Here is a 20,324-nt window from a genome sequence, read left to right on the forward strand (position 1 = left end):
AGCGCCACAGCATAATGGCTGAAACATTGGTTCTACCTACCCAGATGTGGCTAGACCCAGAAAACAGCAACAATTAAAAACCTTCATGCTTCTCCTGAGAAGCTACCTGCATGAAGGAAGACCTGTAAAGAATGGATGTATCTCAGAGGCAAGTTGACTGTAAGTGCTGTTATCAATGCAATAAGATTGTTATGTTTATTTAGACCAGTGTTCTTCAACCTTTTTACACCTATGGACCGGCGGGAAAAAAAAAATTATTTTGTGGACCGGCAAACTACTAGGACTGAAATTTAAAAACCCCGTTTCCGCCCCGTCTCCGCAAGCTCGGTCCTCGCAAACCATCTGATCCCATCCGCACAAGCCTCAGTTATGATTTTATATTGAATGTATTTTATTAAAGTATAAAAAGAAACAATATTCTGTACAATTGCCATTTTATAAATACAAATAATACAGAGCAAGGATCAACAAAACCTCTGTCTCCCCTCCCCTTCACATATATCCCCTCTACTATCAAGAAAACTGAATAAGCCAAATTATTACAGAATGCTACACAGAAATATCATGCTAACAGAATACCGCAGTCACACATAGCAGGAATAGGGTTAGGGAGTGCAACTAGGGCAACTGCCCCCCCCCCCCCCCGGTCAGAGAGAGCCCTAAGCCACTGCCTGGACTTTGCAGTCCCCAGTTATGTCTAACACCAGTTCTAGCAGGATATATATTTCAAATCTGATATATTCTAATCACAAAATAGAAATAAAATTATTTGTTTCTACCTTTTGTTGTCTCTGGTTTCTGCTTTCATCTTCTTTTCACTCTCTTCCTTCCAGCGTCTGCCCTCTCTGTCTCTTCAATCCAGCATCTGCCCCTTCCATCTACTGTTTGACCTTTCCCCCTTCCATATGGTATTTGTCTTCTTTCTATGCCCCTCTCCCCTTTCCATCCAGCCTATGCCCCTCTCTCCTTTTTACATGATTCATTCCAGCTTCACTGCTCTCTTCATTTTTCTCTCTCCTATACCAGATCTAGCATCTTTGCCCCTCTCAATTTCTCTGCTGACCCCCCTTCCCATCTCATTCCTGTCTCTCCCTTTCCCCTCCTCTAATCTCCCTGCCAGCTGTTTCCTTCCTTTTTCCTTCTCCCTTCCCTCCTCCCCCTCTTCAGCAGTAACTCTCTTCCCTTCCCTTTCCTTCCTCCCCTCTCAGCAGCATCTCTCCTTCTCTCTCTCCAGGTCCAGTAGCAACTGTCCCTTTTTTTCCCTTGCCCAGCAGCTTCCCAGACTCCTTTCCCTCCTCCCCTCCCAGCAGCATCTCTCCTTCTCCCTTTCCAGGTCCAGTAGCAGCTGTCCCTTTTTTTCCCTTGCCCAGCAGCTTTCCAGACTCCTTTCCCTCTTCCCCTCCCAGCAGCATCTCTCCTTATCCCTCTCCAGGTCCAGTAGCAGCTGTCCCTTTTTTTTTTTTTTTACCATGCCCAGCAGCTTCCCAGCCTCTAACAGTGGCTTTCTCCCCTCCCAACAACTCTCCTTACTTGCCAGCGCAGCGATTCAGGAAGGCAGCCTCGGGTCCTTTGTTGGGTCGCACCGCCTCTGAGGAAAGTGGAAGTTGCATCATCAGAGGCGGCCGCGACTCAGCAAAAGCCCCAAGGCTGCCTTCCTGAATCACTGCGCTGGTAAGTAAGGAGAACCGCTGGGAGGGGAGAAAGCACACTGTCGGAGGCTCCCCATGATCTCTCCGGCCCTGCGTTGACTACAGCTCGTCGATCTTGCCGGTCCTACACGGACCGGCAGGACATTGGAGATGTTGATCTTGCCGGTCCTGCAAGGACTGGCAGGAATTTTCTGCAGACTGGCACCGGTCCGCGGACTGGCGGTTGAAGAACAGTGATTTCAACAGTGGTTGAAGAACACTGGTTGAAGAACAGTGATAGCCACTGGAGGTTAGAGCAGCCATGGTGCTAGTCAGAGTGAACGGGGTCTGAGTATAAAGGAGATTGCCTGTTTCCTTGTAGCTCAGAACTGAGTTTAAGTTATATTATTCTATTTTGCTCTATGAGATAGAAGAAGGCAGAATTCCCCTGGAGGGAAGCAAGGGAAAAATAAGTATTGCCCACAGAGCTTCAGGGTGTACCACTCCTTCCCTCATAGAAACATAGAAAAAAGCGGCAGAAAAGGGCTATAGCCCACCAAGTCTGCCCATTCCAAGTATCCCCCCCTCCTGAATTTACTCCCTTAAAGATCCCACATGAGTATCCCATTTTTTTTTAAAATCCGTCACGCTGCTGGCCTTTATCACCTGGGGTGGGAGTCTGTTCCAATGATCCACCACTCTTTCGGTGAAGAAGTACTTCCTGGGATCGCCATGAAATTTCCCTCCCCTGATTTTCAGCGGATGCCCTCTGGTGGTCGAGGGTCCCGTGAGCCAGAATATATCATCTTCCGACTCGATGCGTCCCGTGATGTACTTATACGTTTCAATCATATCTCCCCGTTCTCTTCTTTCCTCAAGTGAGTACAGCCGCAACTTCTTTAGTCTTTCTTCATACGTGAGATCCTTGAGCCCCATGACCATCCTGGTGGCCGTTCGCTGAACCGACTCGATCCTCAGCACGTCCTTTCGGTAGTGTGGGCTCCAAAACTGAACACAGTACTCTAAGTGAGGCCTCACCATGGCTCTGTACAACGGCATCATAACTTCAGGTCTCCTGCTGACGAAACCTCTACGGATACACCCCATCATTTGTCTTGCCCTGGAGCAGTGGCGTACCAAGGGGGGGGCGGGAGGGGCGGTCCGCCCCGGGTACCAAGCCCTGAGGGGGTGCTCCCGGTCCGGTCCAGTTCCCCCCCCTGCGCCGGGTGTCGCGTCTGGAAACAGCCTGCAGCAAGATCGCGATGCCAGAGATCTTTGCCTGCTTCGACTGTTTCCTCCGCCACGGTCCTGCCCCTCCTCTGATGTCAGAGGAGGGGCGGGACCGCGGCGGAGGAAACAGCCGAAGCAGGCAAAGATCTCTGGCATCGCGCGATCTTGTTGCAGGCTGTTTCCCCAGGGCAGTAGCGTACCAAGGGGGGCGAGGGGGAGGTCCATCCCGGGTGCCGCCTTAGGGGGGGGGTGCACAGCTGGCCCGGTCCCTATCGCGCTCCTACCCTCCCAGCGAAAGCAGCATCGGCGCCATTATCGAAAAAGGTAATGGCGCCAGGCCTTGGAGCACCAAGGCAGACCGCTTCTCCCCCCTCCCAGCCGAAACCCCGCTGACCATCCTATCTCTCCTCCCCCAAGTGAACCTTTCCGACCCTCCCAGCGAAAGCAGCAAACCTCCCTCCAGTAGCGTCGGCTTTATCCTCCCTCTGCCGCATCACTGATGACGTCATCAGTAACGCGGCAGAGGGAGGAGAAAGCCGCGAAGGAGGTTTGCTGCTCTCGCTGGGAAGGTCGGAAAGGTTCACGGAGGGGGGGGGGAGATAGGAGGGTCAGCGGGGGTTCGGCTGGGAGGGGGGAGAAGCGGACTGCCTCGGTGCTCCATTACCTTCTTCGGGCAGCAGCAGCGTTTACAATTCGCTGCTGTTGCCGGCTTCAGGCCTTGTTCTCTGCCTGGTCCTGCCTACTTCCAGTTTTCATGAAGACAGGACCCGACAGAGAGGAAGGCCTGAAGCGGGCAACAGCAGTGAATTGTGAATGCTGCTGCTGCCCGATGAAGTTCAGGACATCAGGACATCGGGGAAGGAGCAGGAAGAAATCGGCTGCTGGCTTTGTGCGAGCTAGGGGGAGAGAGAAAGAAAGGAAAAAATAAAGAGGGGGGGGCCAGGGGGAGAGAGAAAGAAAGAGGGGGACCAAGGGGAGAGAAAGAAAGGCAGAAATAAAGAGGGGGTTAAGGGGGAGAGAAAGAAAGGCAGAAAGAAAGAGGAGGGCCAGGGGGAGAGAGAAAGAAAGGCAGAAAGAAAGAGGGGGACCAAGGGGAGAGAAAGAAAGGCAGAAATAAAGAGGGGGGCCAGGAGGAGAGAGAAAGAAAGGCAGAAATAAAGAGGGGAGCCAGGGGGAGAGAGAAAGAAGAAGGACCAGAAGAAGGACCAGAGACTCATGAAATCACCAGACAAAAAAGTAGGAAAAATGATTTTATTTTCAACTTAGTGATCAAAATGTGTCCGTTTTGAAAATTTATATCTGCTGTCTATATTTTGCACTATGGCCCCCTTTTACTAAACCGCAATAGAGTTTTTTAGCGCAGGGAGCCTATGAGCGTCGAGAGCAGCGTGGGGCATTCAGCGCAGCTCCCTACGCTAAAAACCGCTATCGCAGTTTAGTAAAAAGGGAGGGGGAATATTTGTCTATTTTTGTATAGTTGTTACTGAGGTGACATTGCATAAAGTCATCTGCCTTGACCTCTTTGAAAACCCGCGGAATATAAATGATAATTAACATTTTCTCTGCGTACAGCGTGCTTTGTGTTTTTAAAATTTTATTGTTGGTAGATCATTTTGACTTGGCCACAAAGGTAAGGGGGAGGGAGGGAGGGGAACTGCTGAAAGACATCTAGTAATCCTTGTAGGCTTGACTGCAGGGAATTATTTTTGTAAAATCATGTTTTGTTATGTGACTGGCATTATCTAGACTTTAATTTCTATGAATGAATAGAATGAAAATGATATAAAATTACTTGCTTGTTTTTATGTGCGTGCGCTGAAGGAAAGTGGAGAGAGAGTGGGCTGAGGATGCTGAAGGGAAATGGGGAAGAGAGTGGGGAGAAGACGCTGATTTATAAATTGACAATTGTACAGAATATTGTTTCTTTTTATACTTTAATATAAACAATTCAAGGCTTGTGTGGATGGAATCAGGTGGTTTGCGGGGATGGGGACCGAGCTTACGGGGATTAGTCCAATAAAATGGTATTTTTTTATTTCTCATTATTTGTTTTATTTTTATTTGTTAATTTATAAAGTGGTGATTGTTATGTATCAGGTTTTTCAAATTTACATCTACTGTCTTTATATTTTGCACTGTATTAGAGGACATGTGTTACTGTTTTTTGTGGTGTTGCATTGTATCCAGGGTCTGGTTTCTTGGTGGATCAGTTTAACTTTTGTCTACATATTTCTATTTTTAGTTTGTGATTATTCCATTTTGGGCGAGGGTGTATCTCTGTTCTGTGTGTATGAAAAAGACATAGTTTTCAGTTGGCATTGACTACAGGACCAATTGACTGTGCGGGATCTGGCTTGTTTAGTTTTACAATGTATGTGTTGGTGTTCTAGTGCTCACTGCAATGTTTAAGATGCAGCCTTTTCCTAGGTACACTCTTGTGGTGCGATATGTAGATTGGTACTAAAAATCATATTTTTCATATAGATGGGGGGGGGTGTCAAAAAATGATGGGCCCCGGGTGCCACATACCCTAGGTACGCCACTGCCCTGGAGGAAGCCTTCTCCACTTGATTGGCAACCTTCATGTCCTCGCTAATGATCACTCCTAGATCGCGTTCCGCCGTGGTCCTAACCAAGGTCTCACCATTTAGTACATAAGTTCTACGTGGGTTTCAATACAAAGGAATCATGTCCTTTGGACACAACTACAGTGGACCAAACTTTCCAGAATATACTCCATAGGGGAGCTGATACAGAAAACCTCTCCAAAACTGCTATGGCTTGCTATGTCCCCCTTGATTGAAAATTTTTCAACCAACTACCCCTGAGCTTCAAGAAGCAGAGATTTTGAATTTGACATTTTATTGTTAAACAGTAACTAACTAGGCAACATACATAACAGATACAAGTCACTGCAACTGGCCTAAAGACAAAGGCATACTTTGCATGATCTGTTATATTTCATACTCATATTAACTAGTCCTTTGACAGGAGGTGTCATTTTTACAAACTGAGTGTGAAAGAACAATGGGGCCTATTTGTAAGAAAAGGAGGACTGCCACAAAAGTTGCCATTAGTGGCAAATGCAGTTTCATCTTTCCTCTGGGAAAATGAAATATGATTGGGCAAGTTCTCTCATAAACATACCACCTGTCCTCAGCCACTCTGCTCTTCTCTTTCTCACATACACACATCCCACCTGCCCTCAGTCACTCTGCCTTTCTTTCTCTGAGAGCTTGTGGAATTTGCTATCTCATGAGATTGGGAGTTACAAGATCAACAGGCTCTTCTTGCACCTCAATACATCTCAGTTAGTGCGAAACATCTAAATCCTTGTCTGATATTAAAACAAATTATATTAAAAAGTTTTGATATCAATTCAGTAAGGCCAATAAACAATCCTGCCACTGTAATACATTATGCACAAACTTGTGCAAAATAAAGTTGGAACCTTACCATATCAGAAAGCACATTTACTTACCGTAACAGGAGTTATCCAGGGCAGCAGGCAGATATTCTCTACATATGGGAAACGTCAACCACAGAGCCCCGATGTGGACAGCTTCACAAGCAGACTTGCTTAAAGAACATGGGAATGTGAGTGTAAGCCTCTTTGAGATTCAGAGAACATAACCAATCATTGTGGTCCAGAAGGGGATACAAAGATGCCAGTGATAACATCCGGAATTTTTCTTTGATGAGAAATTTGTTGAGAACTCTGAAGTCCAAGATCTCCCATCTTCTTCAGAACATGGAAGTAACGGGAGTAAAACCCCGTGCTCTGCTGTTCCAGAGGAATTTCCTCGATGGCACGGAGATGAAGCAGAGCTTGAGCTTCCTGAAGAAGGGTGAGCTGCCATAAATTGGAAGGACACTTTTGGGGGGGGAGATCTGGTGGAACCTGAAGAAAGCGAAGAGAGTAACCCTCCCTAATTATTGTGAGGACCCAGAGGTCGGATGTAATGAATTCCCATCGTTGATAAAAATGATGGGGACGACCTCTGATGGGAAGAGGAGAGGACAGAGGCAGAACGATTGATGTTATGCTCTGTGTTAGGTGGTCAAAAAGGTTGAGTGGACTTGGGCACAGCAAGAGTCTGAAGTTTACGTTGCCCTTGTTGTTTTTTTAAGAGGCGGTCTTGAATAAGGTGCTGACTTCTGCGGATAACGCCTCTGATAAGATGGAGGGGGCTTATAGCTCTTAGCAGTGGAAGGCCTACGCTTCGGCCTTACAATAGAGGCAAATGATTTCTCATACTCCGACAAGCGCTTTGTAGCTGCCTCAATGGAGTCATCAAACAACTCATTTCCCTGACATGGGATGTTGGCCAGTCGATCTTGCAGGTTTGGACCCATGTCCACAGTTCTTAACCGAGAATGCAGTGACCCTGGAGGATATCTCAAAAGCATCATATGCAGCCTGAACCATATACATGTGCAGTTGACCTAGAGTAGAATGCATATGCTGGAACTCTGAAAGCCGATGTTTTGGGAGATACTTGAAGAAAGCAGGCATAGCATTGACCCAATGATTGAGATAAGATGTAAAGACAAAGTTATAGTTTAAAATCTGATTTGTCATCATCGAATTTTGATACAGCCAATGGCCAAACTTGTCCATGGTCCTTCCCTCTCAGCCAGGAGGGACTGTGGCATAAACTTTGGCAGGATTGGATCGTTTTAAAGAAGACTCCATGAGAAGAGATTGATGGAACAGTTGAGACTTCTCAAATCCTTTACAATGAACCATTTTATGGCGAGATTCTAGCTTTGCCAGCACAGCAAGAATTAAGTATGGTGTATCCAGATTCCTTTTGAAAGTTTGAGAAAGAATGCCATTCATGGGTAATTTTAAAGAATCCCTACATGGATTAGGCATACCCAGTTTTTCTAAATACTCCTTAGAGTATTTTGAATCAGACTCCAAAGCAATGTTGAGATCTTTACTCATTTGACAAAGGAATTTAGTAAAGGACACTGAATCACAAGAGGAATGACCCTGCTGAGGTGAAGGAGAACTTCCCCTTACTGCAGAGAAAGAAGGTGAAGCCTCCCTAGAATATTGATGAAAAGATCCAAATCAATAGGTAAAGATGTGGAGGAATGTCCACTCCTGGAATGAACAGGAGAAGCAGAACGTTTCCTTTTTGTTGAAGAAGCTGGTGAAGAAAATCTCACAGGAGAACAGCTCGACTATTGAGAATGCTGTTGATGAGGTTCTGCAATCAATGTCCTCGACAAGGAAGTTGGAGGCCTCGAAGAATAGTGATGCCTTGATGAACGAGGCCTACCTCGAGAAGAAGACCTGGGTCAAGATGAATGCCTGGACAGATGTGTGGAGATGAACTATGCCTCGGAGAAGGAGTCATTGATTGAGTCGAATCTAGCCTCAATGAGGAGTGACGAAGTGTCCTCGTCTTGTGCCTTGAAGAAGGTAATACCTCCTGCTGTGGAGTACTGGAGGTCGAAGATCGAGGTCGAGACACTTTCAAGGACTCGGCTCCTTGTATAGAGTGTTCAGATTGACCTTGAGGCACTCTCAAGGACTCAACTCCTTGTGATACTGCTAAGTGCTCAGGCTAGACTGCAGGAAGCAGGGTCGAGGCAGGAGTTAATTTGGCAAGCATAGTACCAAACTCCTGATGCAGAATAGCCTCCAACATATTCTGCAAAGCCAGAACCAAGACCATTGGAGCTGGTGCAATTGGTGTGGCTAGAGACTCCAAGTAAGATGATCTCGAGGACGAAATGCTTCCTCGACTTGGATACCCGCTTCTTGGAAAGCCTCGAAGCAACAGATCCTACCGAGCTTGCCATTGGAGTGTGTTGTGACTCCTGAAGGGTTGGCTTCAATATCTTACCTGAAGTAGACACTGAGGAGAGCGGCCCTTCCCGGGATGATTTTGCCAATTTCTCCGAAGATGAAGACTTCCCCATTGAGGGAAGCTTTAGTGAGGTCGAGGTTGAAGATTTAAGTTCCACAGCAGATTTCGGCACAGTCGAGATCAAGGTCAAGGGTTTTGGAGGCAGATCCATGGCTCCGAAAATTCTTTCAATCTGATCTCAACGGCATTTAAGATCTCGATTTTGAAGTATAGCACAGCAAGCGCATGACTCTGGACGATGGTCCGGTCCTAAACACTGAATACACCACTTATGTGAGTCAGTGATAGAGATTGCACGTTGACACCGGCTACACTTCTTGAACCCTGTAACTGGCTGGGACATGGAATGGAAAATGGCCGCGGCCAAATCGAAGCCCGCAGGCTGACGCCGTGGAACAGGCCCCACCGTGACATGATGGAAAAAATTGTAAAGTTACTTTTTTTAGCACACACACCGCAACAACTGTGAAAAAATAATAAATACGAGCCACGGCAATGAGAAGGCACGGTACGAACTAAATCTCGCGCAGAGCATCAAAACGAGGGCTTCTCAGCTCCACGGAAAACTTAGAACTGAGGAGACACTGAGGAGACACACGCCCTACTTCAGGCAGGAAGGTACTCACGCATACGCGGTGCGGCAGTCGTGAACTTTACAAAAGTTCTTCAAGCAAGTCTGCTTTTGAAGCTGTCCGCATCGGGGTTCCGTGGTTGATGTCACCCATATGTCTATGTTGAGAATATGTTGCCTGCTTGTCCTGGGATAACAGCACTATCTCCATGGACTCAAAGAGCAACAATCTTATGTGTGAAAAAAGTACTGGAAATATTACACCTGATCCTAAAACACTAATACAACACCTAATGAGAAAATAGAACAATGGGACTGATACAAAATTTCTACACGGAAACATTTCAATTAATAAATTCAGATTGAAATACTTATTTCTACATTTGTTATCTTGAGTATTTTATTTTTCCATTTGCTTTGCTCGTGGTGATTCTTTGTTTTTTTCTTATATCTTTGAAGGTATCATGTCCATTTGACATACCGTGTACACTCGAATATAAGGTGAGATTTTGGGCCAAAAAAGGGCCCAAAAATGGGGGTCTTGGCTTATATTCGTGTCAGTGCCCACCCGTCCCCTTCCCAGAACTGTTACAGGCCTGCTGTAAGACCTAGTGGTCCAGCAGTGGGCTGGGACAGGAGGGATCCCACCCACCTTCTGTCCTGGATGACTGTTACAACTTTTACCTCCCTCCTGCCTCCCCTGCGTACCATTAAAATCCCAGGTGGTCCAGCAGTGAACTGGAGCAGGAGCAGTCTTCCTGAAATTCCTGCCCCGTGTAGAGCTGTTAGTGATTGGCTGCAACAAGTTCTCGTGAGGCCTGAGAGAACTCGCGGCAGACAATCACTAGCAGTTCTGCACGGGGCAGGAGCACAGGAAAACTGCTCCTGCTCCAGTTCACTACTGGACCACTAGGGATTTTAAAGGTATGTAGGGGAGGCGGGAGGGAAAGGATTTTGCGATATATAAATAAAAATTAATGTCATGTTATAAAAGTTTTAACAGTCGGCCGGGACAGGAGGTGGGATGGATTCCTCCTATCCCGGCTCATTGCTGGACCATCAGGTCTTACGGCAGGCCTGGTGGAAGCCTGAAAGGCATCGTGAGGGAAGGAGGGAGAGGGGACAGGATACAGGGCAGGGAGGGAGGAGACAGGGTGCAGAGCCTGGCAGGGAGGGAGGGGGGCTGGGTGCAGAGCCTGGCAGGGCAGAGCACTTGAATATTAACCCCCCTCCCCCCAGTTTATATTTGAGTCAACCTTTTTTCCTCCCATTGTGTACAGCATCTAACCTCAATGTTCTTGCTCCTTTTACCTCTGTGATCCGTACTGCCCTTAAGTGGCCCCATCCAGCATTCCCTCTCTGTGTCTGTGCCATCCTCCCTCCATACCTAGCATCTCTTTCTGTGCATCACCTCTCTATTCTTTTCTGCCCACATTCCCCACCCTGTGGTTTGCATGTCTCCCTCTCTATTCCTTGTTCTCCTCCTACAATCCACATCTCTCCTTCCCTGAATTCAGTATTCCCATTCCCCCAATCCAGTCTCTCTTTCTCTTTCCTTCTTCACTGCCCAACACCACTTTTCCATCTTCCACTAAGTCTAGCAGCATTTCTCCCTCTTACCTCCCCCCACCACCCAGGTCCAGCAACACCTCTCCTTCTCCCTCCTCCATTCTCAGCCCAGCAGCACCTCTCCCTCCCACCACCCAGGTCCAGCAGCACCTCTCCCTATTTCTCCCATCTCCCAGGTCCAGTAGCACCTCTTCTGTCTCTCCTCTGCTTCCAGATCCAGCAGCACCTCTCCCTCCTTTGTTTCCAGGTCCAGCAGCACCTCTCCCTCTCATTCCCCTACCCCCCCAATCTCCCAGGTCCAGGAACATTTCTCTCTCTTCTTTCTCAACTCCCAGTGCAGCAGTACTTCTTTCTCACTTTTCTATCCTGAGTCCAACAGCACCTCTCCCTCTTACCTCTCCCCTTCACCCAGGTCCAGCAGCTCCCCTCCCCTCCAACTAGCAGCAGCACCTCCCCTTCTCCTCCTTCCTCGACTAGCAGCAGCAACAGCACCATCTCTCCCTTCCCCCACCCAACTAGCAGCAGCTCCTCCTTCTCTCTCTCCCCCCCCACTTGACTAGTAGCAGCACCTCTGTTTATTATAACCCTCTCCCACCCTACTGGCAGCAGCACCTCCTCTCCCTTCCCCTACCTGACTAGCAGCAGCTCCTTCTCCTCTCCCTTCCCTCCCCCCACTTGACTAGTAGCAGCACCTCTGTTTATTATAATTTGCCTGCACAGCTGCCAGCATTAGCACAGCGATTCTCTGTGGCAGCCTTAGAGCATTGTTAGTCCAGGATTGACTCCAAGAAAGTTGCATCATTGGAGGCAGGCACGGCCTAGTAAGTGCCCCAAGGCTGCCACAGGGAATTGCTATTCCAACGCTAGCTGTTGTGCAGACAAGTTATAATAAAGAGAGTGTTGGGGTACAGGAGACAAAACAGCAGCGGTGATGTGGGGAACAGACATGCCAGCGCCATGTACCCCCAGGTATACAGTACCATGTGTTGAGAACTTGTGCTATAAGCAATGAGCATAAAAATTACTGCTGTGTTAACTGAGCTAGTAATTCACAGCTCATTGCTAAATGACATCTTTCCTGTCAAGCCTGAGTGGCAAGTGACTCAGACACTGACAGGAAAGGTGATATTTAAAAAAAAAATAAAAATCATTCACTGATAGTCTAGAGGACTTCCTCCCTCCCCCCACTTTCAAAGAATTTTCTAGTGTCTAGTGGTACCCACTCCTTCCTCTCCCCTTTCCTGAACCACCATGTGATTCCAAGGCTCCCCCTCCATTCACTCCTGGCCCCGGTAGTATCATCTTCAGAATGTCATCTTTTTGTCCCATATGGTGAATCCTGATATGCACTGGTGAGGCCAGTCTGCCACATAAGAAAAAATTATCTTATATGGTAGACTGGCCACACCCGGTACATCCCAAAATGTACCATGCAGAGCAGGGTGCTGTCATTTTGAAGATGATGGCATGAGAGACAGGAATGAGTGGGCATCATTCGTGTCTCATTTAAAGAATGGGGTCTGAGAGAGGCCTTGGCAAGGGGCTTGGAGTGATGAGGGGCCAAATAGACATCAGGGAAGTTTTTTAGTTAAGTCAGGTCTGGGATGAGGGGGAAGGTAAAGAGGAGAGGATGGGTGCCATTAGACACCAGCAGCTTTTCTGAAAGTGGTAGTAGGGAAGGAGAGGGGCCACTAGATTTCCAGGACTTTTTTTTATATCAGAGGAAGGAGATGGGTCAGGACATGAGGGGTGGCCACTTAAGACTTTTGCTCTTTTATGCTGTCCCAGACCTGGCCAAATGTTTTCTGCACTCAACGTGCACATAAAACATTTCTTTTATTGCACAGTTGTGGAATTCATTATGTCTACATTACCAGGAATTTTAGAACATAAGAACATAAGAACATAAGCAGTGCCTCCGCCGGGTCAGACCATAGGTCCATCATGCCCAGCAGTCCGCTCCCGCGGCGGCCCAAACAGGTCACCTGTCTGAATCATCAGAAGGGGCCCCCTTGCCACCCTGGTTTCCCATTTAAGTCCTATCTTCCCACCGAAGTCCTAACCCTCCGGTTTTGCACATGCACGACCTGGTCGGGTTTCTATACTTATTTCCTGGATACTTCTCTCAGTATCCCACGATCCCTTTATCCCTCAGGAATCCGTCCAATCCCTGTTTGAATCCCTGTACCGTACTCTGCCCGACCACCTCCTCCGGCAGCGCATTCCAAGTGTCCACGACCCTCTGGGTGAAAAAAAACTTCCTTGCATTTGTTTTGAACCTATCTCCCTTCAGTTTCTCCGAGTGCCCCCTCGTACCTGTTGTCCCCTTCAGTCTGAAGAATCTGTCCCTATCCACCCTCTCTATGCCCCTCATGATCTTGAAGGTCTCTATCATATCTCCCCTGAGCCTCCTTTTTTCCAGGGAGAAGAGCCCCAGCTTATCCAACCTCTCGGCGTATGGGCAGTGTTCCAGCCCTCTTACCAGTTTCGTCGCTCTCCTTTGGACTCTCTCAAGCACCGCCATGTCCTTCTTGAGGTATGGCGACCAATACTGCACGCAGTATTCCAGATGCGGACGCACCATCGCTCGATACAATGGCATGATGACTTCCCGCGTCCTGGTTGTGATGCCCCTCTTTATGATGCCCAGCATCCTGTTGGCTTTTTTCGAGGCTGCTGCGCACTGTGCAGATGGCTTCAGTGATGCATCCACCAGCACACCCAAGTCTCTCTCAAGTCTGCTGTCTCCCAACAATGCCCCCCCCATTTTGTAGTTGAACAACGGGTTCTTTTTCCCTATATGCATGACCTTGCATTTTTCCACATTGAAGCGCATTTGCCATTTGTCTGCCCAGTCCTCCAGCTTCTCCAGGTCCCTTTGCAGGTCCTCACACTCCTCCCTGGACCTAACTCTGCCGCACAGTTTGGTATCATCTGCAAATTTTATGACCTCGCACTTTGCCTCTTTTTCCAGGTCATTGATAAATATGTTGAAGAGTAACGGCCCCAGCACCGATCCCTGTGGCACACCGCTTGTGACTCCCCGCCAGTCAGAATATTGGCCCTTTACTCCAACCCTCTGCAGTCTACCCGACAACCAGTGCTCGATCCATCTGTGCACATCTCCTCCCACCCCGTGGTTCCACAGCTTCCTAAGCAGTCTTTCATGTGGCACCTTGTCGAAAGCCTTTTGAAAATCGAGGTAAATGATGTCGATGGGTTCCCCATTGTCCACCCGACTGCTTATTCCCTCAAAGAAGTACAGAAGGTTCGTTAAGCACGACCTTCCCTTACAGAATCCGTGCTGGCTTGTTCTCAGTAGACCATTTCTTTCAATGTGCTCGCAAATGCCGTCCTTGATCATAGCTTCCACCATCTTCCCTACAATTGAAGTCAGGCTCACCGGCCTGTAGTTCCCAGGGTCACCCCTCGATCCCTTCTTGAAGATAGGTGTGACATTTGCCAATTTCCAGTCCTTTGGTACCTCTCCAGTTTTCAAGGATAGGTTACAAACATGCTGGATTGTGCCCGCTATTTCCTGTCTTAGTTCCTTCAGAACCCTTGGGTGGATCCCGTCCGGACCCGGTGATTTGCCGCATTTTAACCTGTCTATCTGTTTGAGGACATCCTCCTTACTTACCTCTATGTGTTCCAATTTTTCAGCCTGTTCCCCACTCATGAGTTCCTCTGAGTCCGGTATATTAGATGTGTCCTCTCTCGTGAAAACCGACGAGAAGAACGTGTTCAACCTCTCAGCTACCTCTTTATCCTCCTTAATCACTCCCTTCCTATCCCCATCGTCCAACGGCCCCACCTCCTCTCTCGCTGGTCGTTTCCCCTTTATGTAACTGAAGAATGCCTTGAAGTTTTTTGCCTCCCTGGCCAGCCCCTCTTCGTATTTCCCTTTTGCTTTTCTAACCTCTCGGTGGCATTCTTTTTGGCATTTCCTGTGCGCCTGGTGGTTTTCCTCCGTTGGGTCCTTTTTCCATCTCCGGAAGGATACTTTTTTGTCATTTATTGCCCTCTTTACTTCTGCTGAGATCCAAATCGGGTCCTTTGACCGCTTGTTCTTGCAGCCTTTCCTGAAATTGGGGACGTACATTTTTTGTGCTTCTTGCAGGGTGTCCCTGAATAGGGTCCAGGCGCTTTCCACCGTCTCCATCTTAAAGATATTTCTGAGCTTCTTCCCCACCATTTTCCTCATAGCAACATAGTTCCCTTTCTTGAAGTTGAGCGCAGTTGTTGCGGTCCTCCTTACTGTGGGTGTCCCCCTTTCTAATGTGAATCTGATCGCATTGTGGTCACTGTTGCCTAGTGGTCCTCCCACTTCTACCCCGCTTGCAGGCCCCCCTAATCCGTTCAGGATGAGGTCAAGAGTAGCACTCCCTCGCGTCGGTTCCCTGACCAGTTGCTCCATGAAGCAGTCTCTCACAGCTTCTACAAATCCTGTTTCCCTAGTGCAGTTGGAGTGACCCGTACTCCAGTCTATCCCCGGGTAGTTAAAGTCCCCCATCACTGTTACATTTCCAGTCCTGCACTCCTGTCTCAGTTCAGCTTCCAAGTCGTGTCCGACTCCTTCTGGCGTACTAGGTGGGCGATAGTACATCCCCAGTTTTATGTCTGCACCCTTGTTTCCCGGCAATTTGACCCATAGCGATTCCAGCCCCTCTGCCTTCTTTGCCATATCCATCCCGACTGAGTCGATAGAGTTCTTTATATATAGTGCTATGCCTCCCCCCTTCTTGTGGGTCCTGTCCCTCCTGTAGAGCTTGTACCCCGTCAGCGCCACATCCCATTGATTCTCCTCAGTCCACCATGTTTCTGTAATTCCAATTATATCCAGGTCTTCCCCCTTGGCCACGATCTCTAGTTCACCCATCTTGGCCCTGAGGCTTCTTGCATTTGTGTAGAAGCACCGCAGGTCTCGTCGTTTTTCCTCCACCTCTGCATTCACCTCTGCATTCACCTGGGCCGCCTCTCCTGTTCCCTGTACTTCTGCTTTGCCCTCCGCCTTTACCCTTGTAGCTTTCAGCTTCCCCACATTTCCGCCACTCCACTTCCCCGCTTTTCCTCTGGGTTTTCTTGCCCCCTCCTGCTGTGTAAGAGTTTCTGTGATTGGACAGAAAAACCTCTGGTAAAAACCATGTTAAACCTGCAGTAATGTTTTCTGCATTAGCTGCAGGATACCTAGACAGGTAGGATGGTGCATACAATTTGAATAATGAGTCATGAAACAGAGGAGCTTGAAGCAACCCTGGTATACAGCAAAAGGATTAAGGTACTCTCAAAGAAGTATATACATACCTTTACTTTCAGAGGTCACAGCAACTTCTTTTTTTGGTCGGATAAGTTTCCATTTAGGAAGTGGTTGAGGTTTTTGTATAGGCACTAGAGAACAAGCTCTAACTCTGGTAATATATACAGGATGGCTAAATGTGTGGGAAAGTCCATATAGTCTCATTTTCTCAGAGGAATCTGCCTATAAAATAATATAATAAAATATTAGTAAAACTGACAAAAGGATCACCTATCTTAAAAAGCTCACACTGTTTAATAGACTATAGTTTTGTCTTCAGTTTACTTATATCATTGTTCCAGTTCAATACAATTCTCATTTTTAACTGTTACGGTGTTTGATACACTGTAGTAGTGATTTCATCCTTTATTCAAAGTACTTCTACCACTCGTGAGGTTCCATTGTTTTATCATTTACTTGCACACCATGTCCTTTTTATGTATTATATTATATCTTTTTGTATTATGTTTTGATAAATTTATTCCATATTCTTAAATTATTTTTCATTATGGTTTTAATTATTTGTTACGTATATTCATTTTAGATATTATAACGTTCCCCTGCTGCAGGCTCTTTTGAGCTGAAACACAGATCATATTGGGTCAAGTTAATGACACAACGTGAGGGAACACACTTCAACCTATCAATTATATAAAACAACTAGTGTGTATTTTATTCTTTTCCTTTCCTACTGAGGGTGTGACATATATTTATAACAATATAGAAAAACATCCTCAAAGACTCAATAAGCATAGAGAGCAGGACAACTACCCAAATGAACTATGCTTTTCTGGAGAGCCCTAAGTTATGCTTTGAAAGTTAGGCAGAGAAGCTTAAAGATGATTCTCTGTTCAATTGGAAGCCAGTGAAGTGAGATTAGAGCCAGAGATATATGGGCAATTTTTTCAGTACTAGTGATGATTCTAGCTGTGGTATTTTGAACAACTTGTAGGGTCTCTCAGATGCTTCTTTGAGGTTCCCACTAAAAATCTATTACAGTATTCAAAGCAGGGAATAATACAAGCCTGAAACACTGAACAATAGAAAAGGATAGTACCTCACAAAAACGTCTCACAATCCTTAAGTTATGAAAAATCACAGAGACTACTCTCAAGGTATGGTGCTTCATGGAGAGGCTGGAATTTAGAATGACTTCAAAATTACACATTTTATCCTTTATAGCAATACCGAAATTGCCAATCCTAAGAGATTTTGAAATATCAGGAGAAGGGAGATCAGATAAAAACATGACACAGGTTTTGGCAAAATTTAGCTTCAAGATGTTATTATGTAACCAGTGTTCTATCAGGTTCAAGTATGATTTCAGTTCTAAAATTGTCTCATCAGTGTTGCTTTTAACTTGAATTGAACGTCATCAGCATAGAGATGGTAGACAATACCAAGGCACATAAATTGAATCAGGTTGGGCAGACTGGATGGGCCATTTGGGTCTTTATCTGCCGTCATCTACTATGTTACTATAAGCAGTTTACAAAGTGGCAGAAAGTAGCAGTAAAAAAATATTGAATAGAATAGGTGAAAGGACGGAACCTTAAAGAACGGCACTGGTAATGAGAGTTTCATTGGATCTGCTTTGGGAAATACAAAATAGGATCTATTAGAAAGAAAGGACTGAATCCACTTCCATAGAGTGCCCAATAAACCAATGGAAAACAGTCTATTAAGAAGCAGTTGATGATGGATAGTATCAAAGGTAGTCAAGATGTCCAGGCTCAGGGCCGCCATCAGGGCAGTACTTCCAGTCCTGCATTCAGGGGCCCGGAGTTGACAGGGGGCCCAGGCTCCGCAGTGTTCCCTCTAAGGTGAGCGCATGAGTGATCGCTCACTATTTTCAGTGGCATCGCTCATACGCTTTCCCCTGTCGCTCACTCGAGGGCGGGAGGAGGTGAGAGGAAGCGGTGGCGGCCTGTATTTTAAAGTTAAAAGATGCAGCGGCGGCTCCTCTCAAGATCCCCGACTGCATCGTACTTCCGACGCAGGTGGGGATTCGTGAGAGGAGCCGCTGCCACGTCTTCAGTGTCCTACCAAGGGAGGGGCGGTCTGCCCTGGCTGTGCACCCGCCCTAAGGCTGCAGTCGGAGAAGAAGTTCGGGCCAGCCAATCGCTGCCTGGCTGGGCGGAACTTCCTCTCCGACGGCAGAATTGACGTCGGGGGAATACTGGTTGGACGGTGGGAAGCAGAGAGAGCTTGGGGCAGCCGCGGCGGTGGCTTTGGGGCCTGTTTCCCCCGATGGTTGCGGCGGTGGCTTTGGGGCCTGTTTCCCCCGATGGTGGCAGCAGTGGCTTTGTGGAGGGTAGGGAGAAAGAAAGGGGGCAGGCAGGGAGACAGAAGGGAAACAGAAAAAAGAAAGGGGGCATCAAGAGGAAAAAAAAGAAAGAAAGGGCAAGGAGAGAGGAAGAAAAAGTTAGGGGAGGGAATGAGGTCTGGAGGAGAGGAAACATACAGGCTGAAAGAAGGGAAGAAAGATTGGAAGCACAGTCAGAAGATGAAAGTGCAACCAGAGGCTCATGAAATCACCAGACAAGGTAGGAAAAATGATTTTATTTTAAATTTAGTGATCAAAATGTGTCTGAATTTATATATGCTGTCTATATTTTGCACTATGGCCCCCTTTTACTAAATCGCAATAGTGGTTTTTAGTGCAAGGAGCCTATGAGCGTCGAGAGCAGCGCTGGGCATTTAGCACAGTTCCCTGCGCTAAAAACTTCTATTATGGTTTAATAAAAAGGAAGGGGGGTATATTTTTCTATTTTTGTATGGTTGTTACTGAGGTGACAATGCATAGAGTCATCTGCCTTGACCTCTTTGAAAAAAATCCAGAATAGGAATGATAATTAACATTTTCTCAGCCTATAATGTGATTTATGTTTTTTAATTTTATTGTTGGTAGATCATTTTGACTTGGTCATTTTAAAGTAGCTCACAAGCCCCAAAAGTTTCGGCACCCCTGAGCTAGAGCGTTGAAGCCTGTGTATTTTTATTTTATCCCCCCTTTTACAAAACTGTGGAGCGTTTTTTAGCGCCAGCCGTGGTGGTAACAGCTCTGATTCTCAGAATTCTATGAGCGTCAGGGCTGTTACCACTGTGGCTAAAATCCACACTACAGTTTTGTAAAAGGGTGAGGGGTTAGTTTATGATGACATATTCCATACTAGGCGAAGGTGTTTTCTGTGTTCTGTATGTTCGAAAGACATGGTTTTCTGTTAGGATTGACGGTGTAGGATTGATCTGTGCTGGTCTGGCTTGTTTAGTTTTACAATGGGTGTATTGATGTACTGCTCACTGCAATATGTAAGATGCTGCCTTTTCCTAGGTACTCATGTGTGGCGTGTGGTTTGTTACTAAAAATCATGTTTTTCTTACAGATGGGGGGGGGGGGGGGCAAAAAATGATGGGCCCCAGGTGTTACATATGCTAGGTATGCCACTGTATGTAAAGGTACCAGAAAGCTGGCGTAGCAAAAACTTTAAGTAAATTGTTATTCTTCTAAGCTTTGAGTATTTAACCCTCCCACAATCTCACGGGCACTCGTTTCAAGTTTATTGAGATTTTGATTTAAACGCAATATCAAATATTTTCAATGCGTATAACAAAAATAAATTTGGGGAAATAAATAAAACCATTTGAACAATAAATATACAAACATATCCATAGATGATTAAAATTACATAAGGAGTACAAGGATAAACTACATTTGTTTAAAAATGCGTCCTCCGCGCCTGCTCATAAATTTGTGGAGTATGTAACTTGTCGCTCATGCATATTTTTTTTTTGCACACACCTCATCAATCCTTAGAGGGAACATTGTTAGGCCACCATAGCACAAATTCCTATATTATGCTTCTGCTGTGCACAACAATAAACAATAAACACTGCTGTCATACTTTTTTTTGTCCCCTGCCGATTTCCTGATAGCACCACCCCGGACAAAAGTGGGGGGGAAGGGGTGCGTGGGGGGGCCCAATAGGATTGCTCAGTAAGGGGCCCAGAAATTTCTGATGGCGGCCCTGTCCAGGCTAGCTGGGAGAAAGGACTCACCTCAACTAAAACCTAGACGGATAAAGTCCAAAAATGATTGAAGAGTCTCTGTGTCACTAACACACAGAGACTTGCTATGTGTGATG

General features: G+C 46.6%; 1 protein-coding gene across 4 annotated transcripts in view; it reads right to left on the bottom strand.

Annotated features, from left to right (window-relative positions):
• ADGB (androglobin) overlaps positions 1 to 20,324 on the bottom strand; it is a 633,675-nt gene that overhangs the window by 439,651 nt on the left and 173,700 nt on the right. For all 4 annotated transcript variants that reach the window (XM_033939743.1, XM_033939744.1, XM_033939742.1 and 1 more), the window contains one exon: positions 16,188 to 16,362. In XM_033939743.1, the coding sequence (XP_033795634.1) occupies positions 16,188 to 16,362 (175 nt within the window). The remainder of the gene's footprint in view (positions 1 to 16,187; positions 16,363 to 20,324) is intronic.

The sequence above is a fragment of the Geotrypetes seraphini genome, chromosome 3 (genome assembly GCF_902459505.1).
Source record: "Geotrypetes seraphini chromosome 3, aGeoSer1.1, whole genome shotgun sequence".
Lineage (NCBI taxonomy): Eukaryota > Metazoa > Chordata > Amphibia > Gymnophiona > Dermophiidae > Geotrypetes > Geotrypetes seraphini.